The sequence below is a fragment of the Panthera leo genome, chromosome A3, assembly GCF_018350215.1.
Source record: "Panthera leo isolate Ple1 chromosome A3, P.leo_Ple1_pat1.1, whole genome shotgun sequence".
NCBI classification, from domain to species: Eukaryota; Metazoa; Chordata; class Mammalia; order Carnivora; family Felidae; genus Panthera; species Panthera leo.
In genome coordinates, this window is record NC_056681.1 from 24,090,100 (window position 1) to 24,105,222 (window position 15,123).

At 58.8% G+C, this 15,123-nt stretch overlaps 2 protein-coding genes across 5 annotated transcripts in view; one reads left to right on the top strand and one right to left on the bottom strand.

Moving 5' to 3' along the window:
• LOC122215626 (transient receptor potential cation channel subfamily C member 4 associated protein) overlaps positions 1-1,938 on the top strand; it is a 69,278-nt gene extending 67,340 nt beyond the window's left edge. For 2 of the 4 annotated variants that reach the window (XM_042931142.1, XM_042931144.1), the window contains exons 18-19: positions 636-842; positions 1,024-1,938. In XM_042931142.1, coding sequence (XP_042787076.1) covers positions 636-842; positions 1,024-1,161 — 345 coding nt within the window. In that variant the 3' untranslated portion in view covers positions 1,162-1,938. The remainder of the gene's footprint in view (positions 1-635; positions 843-1,023) is intronic. The other 2 variants (XR_006200480.1, XM_042931143.1) reach the window with 2 other exon arrangements.
• MYH7B (myosin heavy chain 7B) overlaps positions 1,914-15,123 on the bottom strand; it is a 44,765-nt gene continuing 31,555 nt past the window's right edge. The window contains exons 21-46 of the mRNA XM_042931151.1: positions 14,492-14,671; positions 14,268-14,400; positions 14,105-14,181; positions 13,576-13,663; positions 13,258-13,375; positions 11,332-11,455; positions 11,088-11,224; positions 10,085-10,340; positions 8,893-9,135; positions 8,064-8,240; positions 7,816-7,961; positions 7,383-7,473; positions 6,908-7,297; positions 5,949-6,075; positions 5,743-5,861; positions 5,455-5,651; positions 4,961-5,310; positions 4,750-4,874; positions 4,532-4,647; positions 3,654-4,050; positions 3,454-3,579; positions 3,178-3,348; positions 2,982-3,086; positions 2,793-2,888; positions 2,203-2,340; positions 1,914-2,111 (exon numbers count right to left, since the gene is read on the bottom strand). Coding sequence (XP_042787085.1) covers positions 2,100-2,111; positions 2,203-2,340; positions 2,793-2,888; positions 2,982-3,086; positions 3,178-3,348; positions 3,454-3,579; positions 3,654-4,050; positions 4,532-4,647; positions 4,750-4,874; positions 4,961-5,310; positions 5,455-5,651; positions 5,743-5,861; positions 5,949-6,075; positions 6,908-7,297; positions 7,383-7,473; positions 7,816-7,961; positions 8,064-8,240; positions 8,893-9,135; positions 10,085-10,340; positions 11,088-11,224; positions 11,332-11,455; positions 13,258-13,375; positions 13,576-13,663; positions 14,105-14,181; positions 14,268-14,400; positions 14,492-14,671 — 4,239 coding nt within the window. The 3' untranslated portion in view covers positions 1,914-2,099. The remainder of the gene's footprint in view (positions 2,112-2,202; positions 2,341-2,792; positions 2,889-2,981; positions 3,087-3,177; positions 3,349-3,453; positions 3,580-3,653; positions 4,051-4,531; positions 4,648-4,749; positions 4,875-4,960; positions 5,311-5,454; positions 5,652-5,742; positions 5,862-5,948; positions 6,076-6,907; positions 7,298-7,382; positions 7,474-7,815; positions 7,962-8,063; positions 8,241-8,892; positions 9,136-10,084; positions 10,341-11,087; positions 11,225-11,331; positions 11,456-13,257; positions 13,376-13,575; positions 13,664-14,104; positions 14,182-14,267; positions 14,401-14,491; positions 14,672-15,123) is intronic.

Sequence of the window (15,123 nt, forward strand, 5' to 3'; positions counted from 1 at the left end):
GGCCTGAGGAGGGAAGAGGTCTCTGAAGTCACAGATGGGTCAGGATTGGCATGGAGTTCTTGACTCCCTGTTCAGTGCTCTCCGAGCTCCTGCTGTGCAGGCTTTGGGATTGGACTTGATGTGACTTCCCACTCCCTCACTAAGTAACTGCAGCTTCCCCTTCCCTAAGCTTCACACTCCTCTTTTCTAAAATGGGGTTAATGCTCAACCCCTCAGAGGTGGTTCTTTGTTCCTTCAGTTAGCACACATTTACCGAGGCAGGGCACTGGGCTGGGGCTGCACAGTGAACCAGCCCGAGACCCTTCCAGCTCGGTGCTGAGCAGAAGTTAGAAAGTGAGGTAGCTGCACCTAATGCGGGCACCCTGCCCCACCCTTGGGATGGAAGCTCCGGGAACCAGAGCTCCCAAGAAGAAGTGATGCCTGAACTGATTCTGGAGGAGGAGTGGACTCTAGACCACTGACGATGACCCCCCCCCCACCCCCGCCCGCCATGCCCTATCCTCTCAGGGTTGTGCAGGGGCAGCTCAGTGCGTGGCATGAGACACCCTCCTCCCTGCCCAGTGGCACCCCAGATCCACCAGGGGCCACTGGGGCTACCTGCATGCACCTAACATGGCACGCCTGGCGCCTCGCAGGAGAACGTCAGCTGCCTCAATACCAGCCTGGTGATCCTGATGCTGGCCCGGCGGAAAGAGCGGCTGCCCCTGTACCTGCGGCTGCTGCAGCGAATGGAACACAGCAAGAAGTACCCCGGCTTCCTACTCAACAACTTCCACAACCTGCTGCGCTTCTGGCAGCAGCATTACCTGCACAAGGACAAGGACAGCACCTGCCTGGAGAATGTGAGTGCCCCCCCGCCCCACCCCAACCTCCCAGTGGATAGGCCATGGGCCGTCTTGAGGGTGTGGTCTCTGCCTGGGCTGTGTGGTAGCTCTCTGTCGCCTTGCCAGCCCTCCCCACGGGGTGCCTGGTTCGGCCTGGGTCCTCCAGGCGTCCTAGCCTAGCCCCTCTCTCTTTGCCCAGAGCTCCTGCATCAGCTTCTCATACTGGAAAGAGACCGTGTCCATCCTGTTGAACCCAGACCGCCAGTCACCCTCTGCCCTCGTCAGCTACATTGAGGAGCCCTACATGGACATAGACAGGGACTTCACCGAGGAGTGACCTTGGGCCAGGCCTCGGGAGGCTGCCGGGCCAGGGCCAGTGTGGGTGAGCGTGGGTACGTGTGCCACACACCCTGCCTGGTCACTCCCCTTCCCTGCCTCCCCGATAACTCTGTCTGCCCCAGGTCTTCAGGTACAAGCTTATGGGGAGGGAGCATCTAGAAGCCCTTGGGTCTGAGGGCCCCAGGTCACTGGGGAACCTCAGTTCCCTCAAGACCCCCATGATAAGGACAGGGATACTATGCCCACCCTTCCTTCAGAACCCTGGGGCCCCAGCCCACCCAGAGAGAGGTAAAGGAACTTTAAAAAATAGCTCTGTCTGAGCTCTTGCCCTGTCTCTTGGCTGTCAGTCCCGGGGTGGGGAGGGAGATACGGGCACCCTCCTCCAATCTGTGAGCCAAGCTTGCTCTGGCCTTTGGACCCAGGCAAAGGCTTCTGAGCCCCCGCGGGCAGGGGTGGGGGCTACCAGAGGACGCTGCCTTCCCCCACCCTTGCCTATCTATCCCTCCCTCCCTTGTTTTCCTTTAGCGACTCTGGTTCTGTTTGCTCACTGGCCGCTGTGTTCATCCCAGGGGGTTTCCCTAGAAGTGGGGACCCTTTTCTTCCATCCCTTGGGGCACCGGGTGGCTGTGCCCTGCCCCAAGGCAGCGTCTCCTGCCTGAGCCCACACACACAGGAGCCTGGCTAGGAGCACACCCTTGGCCCCTCCTTGTGTTGCCAATTTATTAACAACAAATAAACCAATTAAATGGAGACTATTAAAGAACTTTATTTTAAATGACTGTTGTGGACCTGACTTTTGTCCAGGGACTGTGTGTTCCTTTGCTCTCCTGAACCTCAAAAAAGGAGAAGGCAAGTAGCTGGAGCCGCAGACATGGCATTTATTCAGGGTGCAGCAGGAGACGACACACAGCAGGCATCGTCTTCAGAGCTCAGGGGTCACTCCTTGTGCTATGGGGACAGGAGTAGCTGAGTGAGCTTCACCCTCCCATCCTCCCTCCCCCATGCAGAGGGCAAGGGGTGCCCCATGGCAGTCTCTCACCTTGGGTCCCAGGGCATCTCGGGTCCGTGCCCGCAGCTTGTTAGCCTGGGTTTCTGCCATGTCTGCCCGTTCCTCCGCATCATCCAACTCATGCTGGGCCTTGCGGTACTTGGCCAGGTTAGTACTGGCCTGCTGTTCCTGGGGACACAAAGGGCCTTCCTGGTCACCCTTTGTAACTGAGATAGGTAGTCAGTCTGGTCCCGTCCCATTCCCCAGAGGGGCCTGGCTTCTGGTCAACTGCTCCTCTACCTTCTCTATCACCAGTGCCCCTGGCAGGAAGAAGGGGAGGTAAGGCAGTCCTTCCAGAGGCACGCAGAAGGGAAAGCACATGGGGTCCCTTCAGGGACAGCTGGGTCCTGTCTCTAGCTAAAGCTGGTAGGAAATGATCGCTCTTCCCACTGGGACAGTGGGGTCACTGAGCTAGATCACTGCCCTTTCAGGGCAGCTTGCCTACACACAAAGCCAACATGGGCAATACAGGGCCGAGAGAGGGAGTGGACTGCTCACTGTCATCATCTCTGGCTGAGGAGCCTGGAACTGGCGCTGAAGTTGTTCCCAAGTTCCAGCTGCCCAGACCCCAGTGCACTCACCGCCTCCTCACACTGGCGTTTGTAGCTCTTGACCTTGCTCTGCAGCTTGTCCACCAGGTCCTGCATGCGAGCCAGGTTCTTCCTGTCCTCCTCAGCCTGGGCAGGCAAAGGCGATTTAGATCTTGCCCAGACTGGGCCAGTTCCGGCCACCCCACCCCCACCCGCCTCGTGGCGGACCTAGTCACACACCTGGTACACGAGCTCCTTGACCCGGCGCTCGTGCTTCCGCACCCCTTTGAGGGCCTCAGCGTGCTTCTTCTGCTCCGCGTCGAGCTCAGCCTCCAGTTCCCGCACCTGCGAGTAGCCAGGGATGGGCCTGCTGCCCAGAGCCCATCCTCAGGCTGCCCCCTCGTCCCCTGCCCCGGCCTGGGAGGGCCGCACGCACCTTGGCCTCCAGCTTCTGCACCTGCTTCTTCCCGCCGCGGAGGGCAGCTTGCTCAGCCTCCTCAAGCCGGGCCTGCAGCTCCCGCACTGTCTGCTCCAGCGTCTTCTTCATCCGTTCCAGGTGTGCGCTCGTGTCCTGCTCCTTCTTCAGCTCCTCGGCCATCATGGCCGCCTGTTAGTGGATGGGGTGGGGTGGGGTGGGGGGGAGCCTGGTCAGGAGGGGAAAGTCCCTTTGGTCTCAGCTCCAGGCGCCCCCACGGCCACAGCCCAGCCTCACATCGGTGATGGCCTTTTTGGCCTTCTCCTCGGCTTCCCGCCTCTCCTGGGCAGCCTCCTCCACCTCGCCACTCAGCTGGGTCAGGTCCACCTCTAGCTTCTTCTTCTGGTTCAGGAGGCCCGTGTTCTGTGGGGATGCGGAGTCTCAGGGCCGGCCGGCAGGCCCACGCCGCCAGCATCCCCGCGCCCTCCCGGCCCCACCTGCGAGTGCAGGAGGTTAAGGCGCTCAGTAGCCTCCAGCAGCTCCTGTTCCGCCAGGCGTCGGCTGCGTTCGCCCTGCTCCAGCGCGGCCCGCAGCTCTTCCAGCTCTGTGGCCAGCAGCACGGCCCGCCGCTCCAGGGCCTGGGCCTGCTCCCGGAGCTCGGCCACCAGCCGCTGTTCCTCGTCCCGCCCGGCCTGCTCCTCCTTGAGCTGGGCCTGCAGGAGCCGTGTGGCTGCCTGCGCCTCCATGGCCTGGCGGGTGGCGTGGCCCAGCTGCAGCTCCAGGTCGTTGAGGTCACCTTCCATCTTCTTCTTGAGCCGCAGTGCCTCGTTGCGGGCCCGAGTCTCCGCATCTAGGGAGGCCTGCAGGGACTCCACTGCCCGCTGGTGGTTGCGCCTGTGGGAGGAGGGAGGAGAGTGGGGGTTGTGGCCTAGGAGAAAGGGGTGGGCACAGGCACTAGACCTGCTCTTACGCCAAGGAATGCTGTAGACGTGAACCCATTGTGGGAATAAGCGACTTGTCCTTCCCTGATCTCTAGCCCCTTGGGACTGCCTGTCACCCTCAGAACAAGTTCACGGACAAGAGTGAGGCTCCACAGCAGACAGACATGTCTGAACCCTGGCTCTTGCCTGCACTGTATAACCCTGAACACGTCCTTTAGCCTCCAAAGTTGGCCTCTAGACTGGGGCCAACAGTCCTGACCTTGAGAGAGGCCCAGGGGAGGGGCAAACAAGGTGCCTGTGCACACAGAGGGGCCCAGCCCACACTGCCTGCCTGCTTTTCTCCTGCCCTCGGTGGGGACAGGAGGGGTGTTAGCCTCAAGAGGAGGAGTGGATCCTGGGGTGGCAGAGGACAGGATTGGCTCTGGCCGCCCTACCTCAAGTTAGTGCACTCCTCATCCTTCTCGGCCACTTTCCGGTCCACCTCAGCCTTGACCTGGGAGAGCTCCAGCTGGATCCTCAGAGTCTTGGTCTCCTCCAGCTCCAGGGCTCCCTGGAGCATGGGCATGGGGGCTGTGAGCGTGCATTGCAGGAGAGGGGAGGCCAGGGAAGCAGCAGGTCAGTGCCCGCCCTGCCCCTGTGGCCAGTCCCTGACCTCAGCCTCCTCCAGTGCGGCCTGAAGCTCACTCTTCTCCCCTTCCAGAGCCTTTTTGGCTTTCTCCAGCTCCTGGATGCTCTTCCCGCTGAGGCTGACCTGGTCTGTGAGGTCACTGATTTCCTCTGCAGAATGAACAGGGCACCTCATTCACCCCTGATCCCAGGTGGCCCGAGCAGGGCACCCTCAGTAACCCCACAGCAGATCATACCCTGCAGGTTCTTATTCTCCCGCTTGAGCGTCTCCAGAGCCTCGAGCGCCTCCTCGTGGCTGTGGCGCAGCCGGAAGAGCTCAGTGCCCAGGCCACGGGCCTCCCTCTGGGCAGCCTCCAGCTCACGCTGTGTCTCCTCCTCCTGCCGCCGCCGTTCCTCCAGCGCCCGCTCCAAGTGCCGCTGCTTCTTGTCCAGTGCTGCAGCCGCCGAGGTGGCCCGCTCCAGCTCCAGGGTCACGTCCTCTGACTCCGTCTGCAGTCGTAGCTTGGCCTTCTCCAGCGATGAGCACTTGGCATGAGCAGCCTCCACTCCCTCCTCTGCCTCCTGCAGCCGCAGTGCCAGCTTCTTTCTAGGCCAAGGGAGCGGATAGTATGGACCGCATAGTCAGGGGAATCTGGCAGTAAGGTCCCCGTATTCCCCCCTCACCCCCTGAAAGCTCAGAGGCTCAGGCATCACCCCTTCATGGTGATGGCCAGGCTGCTAAGGCGCTCACTTGGCCTCCTCCAGCTCCTCTGTCCTCTGGATGGCGTCTGCCTCATACTTGCTCCGCCACTGGGCCACCTCAGCATTGGCTTTGGACAGCAGCCGCTGTAGCTCAGCCTGGGCCTCCGCCTCCTCCTCGTGCTGCTCCCGCAAGAGGTCACAATCATGCCGCAAAGCCTGCACAGCATGGGCCAGCGCGCTCTTGGCCTGCAAGGACCTCAGTGACCTCAGTATTGGGCCGGGCTGGTGGCCCCAGGGCCCACCCTGCCAGCCCTGTAGCAGCAGGTGGCCGGCCCACCTTGCTCTCCTCTTCCAGCTGCCTCCGCAGTTCTTCCAGGCTCTGGGTGGCCGAGGCCTTCCCCCGGCTCAGCTGGCTAATCAGAGACTCCTTCTCCTCTAGCAGGCGGCTCAGCTCCCCTGCGGGGCCGAGGGTGAGTGGCAGGTCAGGCGGGTGAGGGGCAGCGCCAAGGCCCCAGGGTGGCCCAGCCAAGCCCCCGGCCTCACCACTCTCAGTCTGCAGCCGCCCACGCTGATTGCTCGCATCTGCTAGCTGCCGCTGCAGCTCTTCCACCTTGATCTTGGCCTCACTCAGCTGATCCTCATAGGTCCGGCACAGCTTCTCGGCACTGGCCTGGGATCCAGGGTCAGGAGTCAGAACAAGTTTGTGAATCACAAGGCAGTGTCTGGAGCTGCCAATCAGGGCCAGGACCCCTGGACTGGGAACTAGAAGGCTAGACATGGGCCCGGGAATCAAAGGGAAAGCAGAGCCCCAAGTTCAGGGTCAGAGATTCTACTGCTGGACCTTGGCTTTAAAATAAAGATGGGTGTCTGGGGGAACCTGGGTGGCTCAGTCGGTTAAGCGTCCGACTTCGGCTCAGGTCATGATCTTGCGGTCTGTGAATTCGAGCCCTGCATCGGGCTCTGTGCTGACAGCTCAGAGCCTGGAGCCTGTTTCAGATTCTGTGTCTCCCTCTCTCTCTGGCCCTCCCCCGTTCATGCTCTGTCTCTGTCTCAAAAATAAATGTTAAAAAAAAAATTTTTTTTTAAAGATGGGTGTCAGAAGTGAGAGGGCCAGGATGAGGTTAGGATACTAGAGTCTGAAGTCAGTTGCAGACAGTGCTCATAAGTCAGCTGTCAGGATTAGGTGGTACAAAGGTCAGGGGTCAAGGCTGGGTGCCGGGATTCGGGACAGGACCAGTCAGGACAGAGGTCAAGGACTGAGAGGTTAGAATTAGATGCTGGGTCAAAAATGACCTGGAGTCAGGGCCCAGAGTTAGGAATCAGGGTTTGAGGTCAGGACCAGTGTGGGGTTGGGGATGGATGACTGATAAATAGGTCAGGGGTCAGGATCAGGTACAGGGTCAGGGGTAGGGTCAGTGCTGGAGTCAGGATCAGTTTAGAGTCTAGATGGGCATGGGATCAGAGCTCAGTCAGAATGCTAGACTCAGGAAGGAGGCAGACACCTTGCCACGGGCCAGAGTCTCAACATTGGCGCCCAGATCATCCACCTCCATGCGGAGCTCGCTTTTTTCCTTTTCTAGCTTCTGCCGCACCCGCTGCAGACTGTCCACTTGCTCGCCCAGTTCGGCCGCGCTCTCAGCCTGCTTGCGTCGCAGGGCAGCCACCGTGGCCTCGTGCCGCAGTGCCGCCTCCTCCAGCTCCCGCCGCAACCGGCCCAGCTCGGCCTCGCGCTTGCGGCAGCCCTCACGCTGCCCTGCGGACGCCCCGCCGGCCTCCTCCAGCCGCTCGCTCAGCTCCTCCAGCTCCCGGGCTGCCTCGGCTCGCTGCTTCTCCACGCGGGCCCGGGCTGCACGCTCCGCTTCCAGCTCCTCTTCCAGCTCCTCCGCCCGAGCCTGGGGACAGGCAGACGGCAGCAGTCACCTCTGCGTGCCTCTGGCCCTGGCCCTTCCCGCACCCCCCACCCCGTGCCCCACACACCTGCAGTTCCTTGATCTTCTTCTGTAGCTGTGCCCCAAGGAGCTGCTCATCCTCCACCCGCAGGGTCAGCTGACTCAACTCAGAGTCCTTCCTGGAGGTGGAGGGGGCCGTGAGCCAGCGCAAGTCCTCACTTCCATCAACCTGCCTGGAGTCCCTTGGTCCTCCAGTCTCCCTCCTCCCCACCTGAGGCACCAAGCCCTCAGCGACCTCATCCCTGTGTTCCTTCTCAAACCACCCCCCACCAGAGCCTGGCTGGGACCGTTGGCGGCAAGGAAGGCAGGACACGACCACCTGCACCTGAGTGACTCCCATCTCAACCCTACACATTCAACGCCTGCAGTGAAGCAGAACTGACTGGAGGGTCCAGAGGGAGAACCGGGGTATAGGCTCAGGAGGCCGCCTGCCGGTCTGCCACCGCCCAGCCCATGCCTACTTCTTGAGCTTCTCCTCCAGCTCCTGCTTGTCCTGGGCAGCATCCGTCACCGACTCCTGCGTCAGCTTCAGGTCACCCTCAAGCTTGCGCTTTGCACGCTCCGTGTCCATGCGCAGCTTCTTCTCTTGCTCCAGGGAGCACTCCAGCTATGGCGCAGGAGGGGTAGGCATGATCAGCCCCCAGGCGTGAGCCACTGGCCCCGCTGTCCCAGCGCCACCACACAGGCCCCTGCTGTGACCAGGACTCACATCTTCCACTTGCTGCTCCAGCCGGAGCTTGGCCTTGGCCAGTGCGCTCACGCGGTCCTCCTCGGCCTGTAGGTCACCCAGGGCCTGCTGGTGGGCCTCCTGCAATGCCTTCTTTTCCTTGGTCAGCCGGGCCACCGACTCGTCCAGTGCCGCCATCTCCTCTGTCAGGTTCTTCACCTGTGCCAGGGCCAGGGTCACCGTGAGGATGCCCCTCCCACACTCTGGTGCAAGGAGCCACCATGCCAGGTCACAGCAACCGCCCCTTCCAACTAGGGGGGGTCTTGGGCAAGTCGTTTCACTCTGAGCCTCAATTAGTAGTAGATGCCAGCTACTTTCGGTATAACGGGTGTTCCAGACAGTCCTGGTTTCCCCTGTGAGCACCTGAGTGAGCCCCTCTTTCCCTCCTGTATAATGAGTCAGTATTCCCGGCCCCGTGAACCACGTGGGGCTGTGCTAGGGGGTCAGGGGCAGAAGGGATCCAGAGGCACCCAGGGGATGCAGAGCCGGGAAAGGGGCTTCCTGCCCTCACGGGCCTTACCAGCCAGGATGGATGACAAAATACTGGCATTTGCTGAGCACCTGCTGTGCGCTAAGCCCTGTGCTGAGTGCAAGCAAAAGGTGGTCACACACTGAATCCTCAACCTAATGAGGGAAGTGCTGCTATTAACCCCACCTGACAGGAGGAAATGGGAGCCCACAGAGAGGAAGTGACCTGCCCTGGGCCACCCAGCAGGGGCGTCACAGAGCCCGCAGGGAGAGCAGCAGCTGCCTGGCCCCACGGCCAGCCCCCTGGCTCGGAGCCTTTCCCCCCACCTGGCCCAGACCATACCTTGTTCTCCGTGGCTTGCTTCTCCTTCTCGGCCTTGGCCAGTGTCAGCTCCAGGTCGTCGATGTCCTTCTTGAGCTCTGTGCACTCATCCTCCAGCTTGCGCCGGCGGGCGGCCAGGTCGGCATTCACCTCCTCCTCATCTTCCAGCCGCTCACTCAGCTCCTTCACCTTTGCCTCGAGCTGCACCTTGGACTTGATCAGCAAGTGGCAGCGCTCCTCAGCATCTGCCAAGTTTTCCTGCTCCTGGAGAGGGACATGGGGAATGGGACAGAGCCATGGCCAGGCAAACCAGCCGAGGGACACGAGGCCAGGCCCCGGAAAAAAAGTTCCATGCAAACGTGTGACACCCACGCTCAGCTGGGGACCAAGGAATGCCTATGACCTGCTCTTGGCCCCAAAGGGGCTCAGGTGTGCTGGGCTGGGGGCTCAGGGAAAGGGATGGGCAGGGGTAGAAGCAGCACCATCAGGAGGGGAACGTCAGACAGGCTGGGGCAACCCAGAGTGAGAAGCCCAAACAAGGGCTCTCAGAGAGCTCTGGGCTATGGCCTTCCAAGGGGACAGGCAGCTGTGCCGTGATTGGCTTGGGTATTCTCTCCTGCCTCACCAGCTCCTCACCCCTGCTTGCCCACTAGCAGGTGAGTTCTGTGAGCACAGGCCTGACTTCCCACCAACGTGTCCTCAGAGCGACCGTGGGGCCTGGCACACAGGTGATACTCATAGTGTTTGCTGAAGGAAGGAATGACTCAGTGGACTTGGGAAGTTTCCAGACCCTTGATCCCTGCCCTCTGGCCATTACTGTTACGTTCCTGGGTACGTAATGTACCCTGGGTTTCCATGGCCCTTAACCAGAGAAGGGAGCATGGGTCTGTGTCAGGGACAGGAATGAAGGAGGACCAAGGAGATGGGGCTCCACTGCAGCTTTAGCAGGAGGCCAAGGTAGCATGGGGCAGGAGCATCAGGACACGGGAACAGACTGACTCTGATAGGGGACGTGAGCCCACAGTCTCTCATCTCATGGCATGTTTGAGACTCGGAAGAAAGATCCAGATCCTGAGCACCCGTATGGCGCACCATGTCCACCCTGACCAGGGGTCTGGCTGTGTTTCCTCAAAGCAGCCTGGGGTTTTCTGGAGTGCCAGGGGCATAGGTCACCAATGGAAACCCTCCATCTCCCTTCTCCTCCCCTACTCACTGCCTGGAGCTGCAGGGCCAGGTCATTCTTCTCCTGGGTGACACTGACGTGTGTCTCCTCCAGCTCCTGGCGCTTGGCCTCCGCAGTAGCCAGTGCCCCTCGCAGCCCCCGAAGCTCCGCCCGAAGGGCCGCCAGCTCTTCCTCGGCCTGCGCTGAGCGCAGCAATGGCTTCATCTTGAAAAAGAGCTTCATCCATGACCAATTCTTGACGGCATTGAAGGCGCGGATATTCCACTGGATGGTGAACAGGGCATCCCTGGGGAGGGGAAGCCACGGGTGGCCAGGAGGCCCAGTGCTGCCCCTCCACGGTAACAGCCCCGATGCTCCTGGGCACCTGCCCTGGGCTGGGCTCCGCACACGGTGAACGCTTCAGCATGTGATCTCAAGTGGATCTAATGCCTCTGCTTTATTGTGAGGTGGAGAGAGAGGCCCAAGATCAAATGGGTCTACCTCCAGGAAGGGCTCAGAAGCCCTAAATGTCCTGGTGGTCCTTGCAAGTGTCCTGAAGAAACCAGGAATGTACCCTGATATACTTGGAGCTCTGGGGTCACATGCCTGGGCTCACACCCCAGCTTCCCCACCACTAGCCAGCTGTGACTGGTTCTCGGACTCAGAGAGCAGCTCTGCTGATGAAGTATAATCACAGTGCCCGCCTCCTGAGGACTGTTTGGCACTTTAAGCAAGATCATGCAAATAAAGCCTCTTGCCTGGGGCCTGGCACTTAAGAGTCTCGGGAAACACTGGTTGTCATTATTACCACTCTGAGTGGCCTGGAGTGAAGAGAAAGGTGATCTTATCCTGATTTTGAGGTGAGGAAATGGAAACTGGCAGTTGAGGGGGACAAGACAGGACCCTGCACCTTCAGAGACACCTAACCAGCCGCAGGGATAGTCTGACCCACATGAGAGACAATATCACAGGGTTGGGGAGCCTGGTGGTCCCGGCAGCCAGGATACTGTGGTCACACCCCTACCCCTGTCTGCTGCTCCCTCCCCACACACACCTGCCTCCAAGCAGGCGCTGATACTCAAGGCGCATGAGGCGGCCCCGGCTCCGTGCCTGTAGCAGCGTCAGAACCTTGGCCAGACGCTGGTCACGAAGCTCTTCCAGGATGCCTAGAAGCCCAGCCTTGAAGAACACCTGGGGTGGGGGAGGATGCACCAGGTGTAACCCCCAGCCACCTGCATGTGTCCTGTCCAGTGTGACTGCCCACCCCCGGGTCAGCCCTAAGTCCTATGTGCCCCGACCTTGGTGTGGCCAAACTGGTACTGGGTGTGGTCAATGTCCAATGAGCCCAGGAGCTTCTCCGTGGCCTTCCTGCTGTCCATGAAGGTGTCGTCTGGGATAGCACTGGGGTTCAGGATGCGGTACCTGGGAGAGCACGGGAGGGCTGCTGAGGAGGGGGCTGGGCAGGGGAGCAAGGGAATATTCGAAGGCCTCCCAGAGGCCACAGCAGAGGCTCCAGTGGGGGAGCATGGTGACACTGGGGATTGAGCACAGTCTGCTTACAAACCTTGGGTTGCATTTAAATGCATTCATTAATTAAGTTCTTTAAGAGATTGTAGTATTGGGTGCCTGGGTGGCTCAGTCGGTTGAGCATCTGACTCTTGATTTTGGCTCAGGTCATGAACTCATGGTTCCCGGGTTTGAGCACCAGGTCAGGCCCTCCACTGATAGTGCGGAGCCTGCTTGGGATCCTCTCTCTCTTTCTCTCTCTGCCCTTCCCCTGCTTGCACTCTCTCTCAATAAACTTAAAAGAGAGAGAGATTGTAGTATTTACAACAGGCATGCAACACTTTTATAATTTTTTAACTTACAATTTTTTGTAATTCATCTTATTTTTTTAGAAGGCAAAAAATATAAAGAAGGTGATATGGTATGGTGTATCAAAGCCTAAAGAACATTTGAGAGAGAGAATTCTAAACAAGAGCAAGGGTACCCAGCACATCCACTTCTGTGGGTCCAGGTGGCTGTGGCCATAGCATTAAGGTTAGAGAAATGTGAAAGATCCCTCACCAGGGGCTGATAAACAAAGCACGGTTCACTAGACTCTGGGATACTATAGCCAGAACAAAAGGAATGATGCTGCATGCCGTTAATACATCTGTCCAAACTCACAGGACGTACACTGCCATGAGCAAACCCTAATGTAAACTATGGACTTTGGGTGACTCTCCTGTCCCCAGCCACTGTAACAAATGTCCCACTCTGGTGAGGGATGCTGATCATGGAGGAGGCTGGGGTCGGGGGAAGCAAAGGCATATGGGAAATCTCTTTGTACCTTCCCCTCCATTTTGCTGTGAACCTAAAACTGCTCTTTAAAAAAGTCTTAATTAAAAGAAAAAAAAGGGGGATGGTGCAGACTTATGTCTGCTGATAAGGAGAATCTCTCTTACATGAAAAAACAAACTCACAAAACAAGGGTGGGAGGGGAGGAAGGAGGGAGAGCGAGCGAGCATGCACATGCGTGGAAGCACGCCAACTATATTTGTGCCAACATGCGTACGTCAGTGTGCATGACTACAGGTACTTCAGGGGAGGGGGGCTATGGACATGTGTAGCTGATAAAATCAAACATATAAAGGGAAGGGGGAAGGAGCTAACAGCACTGACTGGCGTTACACAAAGTCTAGTCTATGGGCCCCTCACTCAACTCCCAAATCCATATCCAGCTCCTGCCTGCCCCACTTCGACTTCTCCTCTCGAACCTCTGCTGAAGACATTTCAAACCTAACTTGGTCAAAGTGGAACTCAATCCACTATCCCTCCCCACTCCATAATATGGAAAAGCCCCATCTTGGTATCTCAGCACATCTACTCCCCAGTTGCTCAGGCCCCAAACCTGGGATCACCCTTGTCTTTTTCTTATTCCCTATCCAATCCATTAACATGGCCTACTGGCTACACCTCAAATACCCGAAGCCTGATGGCTACTCCCCTAGCCCACCCCTGTCTCAGTTACCACCATCTCCCATCGGGGTGCCAGCCCAGTCTCCATGTTCAGTGTTTGGAATCTCAGTCCTTGGAACCTTGATCCCTTTGGCTCTAAGTGTGTGCCTTTCCCATTCCCTCAGGCTGCTGCCTACACCCGAGGGAGGGCAAGGGGGAAGGTGGCTGTATAGGAGCAGGAAGGGGGGTGGTGGGAAACCAGGGCTGGGCAGGCAGACACCCACCGCTGCCGGAAGTCAGCATAGAGCAGCCTGTTGGGGAATCCTTGGCGACAGATCCGGATCCCCTCCAGAACCCCATTGCAGCGAAGCTGGTGTAACACTAAGAAGGCATCCATGACCCCTGGTTGTGGTGGAGGTTAAAGGGAAAGCTTAGAAGTCAATGGACACACCTTCATGCCCCAGAGAAAGACCAACAGCCCACATAGGGGCTTTCTTTGAGACCACGCAGGCCCTGAGGAGAGGGAAGACCCAGCTTCTAAGTCTGCCTTGTCCCCTCCCTCCAACGTCCTCACCCCACCAACCCAGCCCTGGGGTGACTACCTGGGGTCTTGTTCTCGTTGGGGACAATGCAACGGACAAAGTGGGGCTGTGTGGCCCGTAGGTTGGTCATCAGCTTGTTGAGGTTCTCCTGGGGGTGAGGAGAGGGGAGAAAGCACAAGAGGGGCAAGAAGCAGAATTGGAAACCATAGTGGATCAGCCTGCTGAGGACTGGTGAGCCAGGCGTCTAAGCATGCCTCTGCACATCTGTCCTTCCACTGTTCCTTGGGACCCTCTTCCCTCTTCTGTTTGACTGGGGCCCTGTCAGTCGCCTAAGTCTTCACTCCCCCATCCAATCGCCATGCCTCCCACAGGCCCCGTGGCTCCCACCCCATTCCCCCCCAAACCCTGCCCAGGCAGCGTGCGGACGGGAAGCAGCACAGACTTGCTGTGATGTTCACAAGAGAGGAGTTAAACATCACTGCAAGTCTTAACAGCCGCCCGCCCAGGGTGCAGGGGACAGAGCAGGGACCAGGGATGGGGCTGGAGACTGGCAGGTGAGGGCCTGCATGGGGCCCCGACTGGGCCTCACCTTGTGCAGCTGGGACACCGTCTGGAAAGATGCTGCCTTCTTACGCTTCTCTTTCACCCCAGACTTGGGGGGCTCGGCTAGGAGAGACATGGGACCAGTCACTCCGGGGGACGTCACTCCGTGAGTGCCCTATAGAATGGTGACCTTGTCCCTCTGTACTCACTGGAGCAGGACCCTGCATAGTTCTCATAGAGGGTGGCTAAGAGCTTGTTCTGCGACTTTTGGAAGATAGGGACCACAGTCTCATTTAGCGGATCTTTGTTTTTCTCCAGCCAGCCCACAATGCTGTAAGGCACCTGGCAGAGACCAGACAGGTGCTGAGCAAGGTTGGGGAACCAGGAGAAGGGAAGAAGCGGGTCAAGGGTTGGGATTCCAACAGGCACCTACCACGCCCGCATAGTGGACCACCTCAAAGTGGGCCTGGTATTTGCGCTTCTTGTCAGGCCGTGGCTGCTGGAAATTGGGTGACTTTCCTGCATGGTTATCATAGAGCTTGGCCCGGAAGCTGGCGTCTGAGGCCTTGGGGAACATGCACTCCTCCTCCAGGATGGACAGGATGCCCAGTGGCTGGGGACAGGGAACAAGTTTGAAGGGCCATCATCAAGCCAGCCCATCCTGACTGGGCCAGATCCCATATCTTGGAACCCCTCCTTCTGGAAGCCTTCCCAGTCCCCCAACTTCAGCCATTGCTGGGAGGGACAGAAACCAGATGGGTACCCAGGAGTCCTGTCTTCCAAAAGAGAAGTTTGTTTCTTGGCTTTGAACTCCCTTCGCATGATTTGCAGCTCTGGGTCATCCTCTTTGCTCACAGGTGCACAAACTCAAACTGGAATCTCTGTACCCACCCACCTCCTGATGTCTGTAGTCTGTCTGTCTGTCTGTCTGTCTCTCTCTCTCTCTCTCACACACACACACACACACACACAATAAAAGGGGGAAAAAAGGCGGCTGAGTTCAAATTTTGGCTTCCTCACTTACTAGCAGGGAGGCCCTTAGACCTCAATTTCCTAACCTACTAA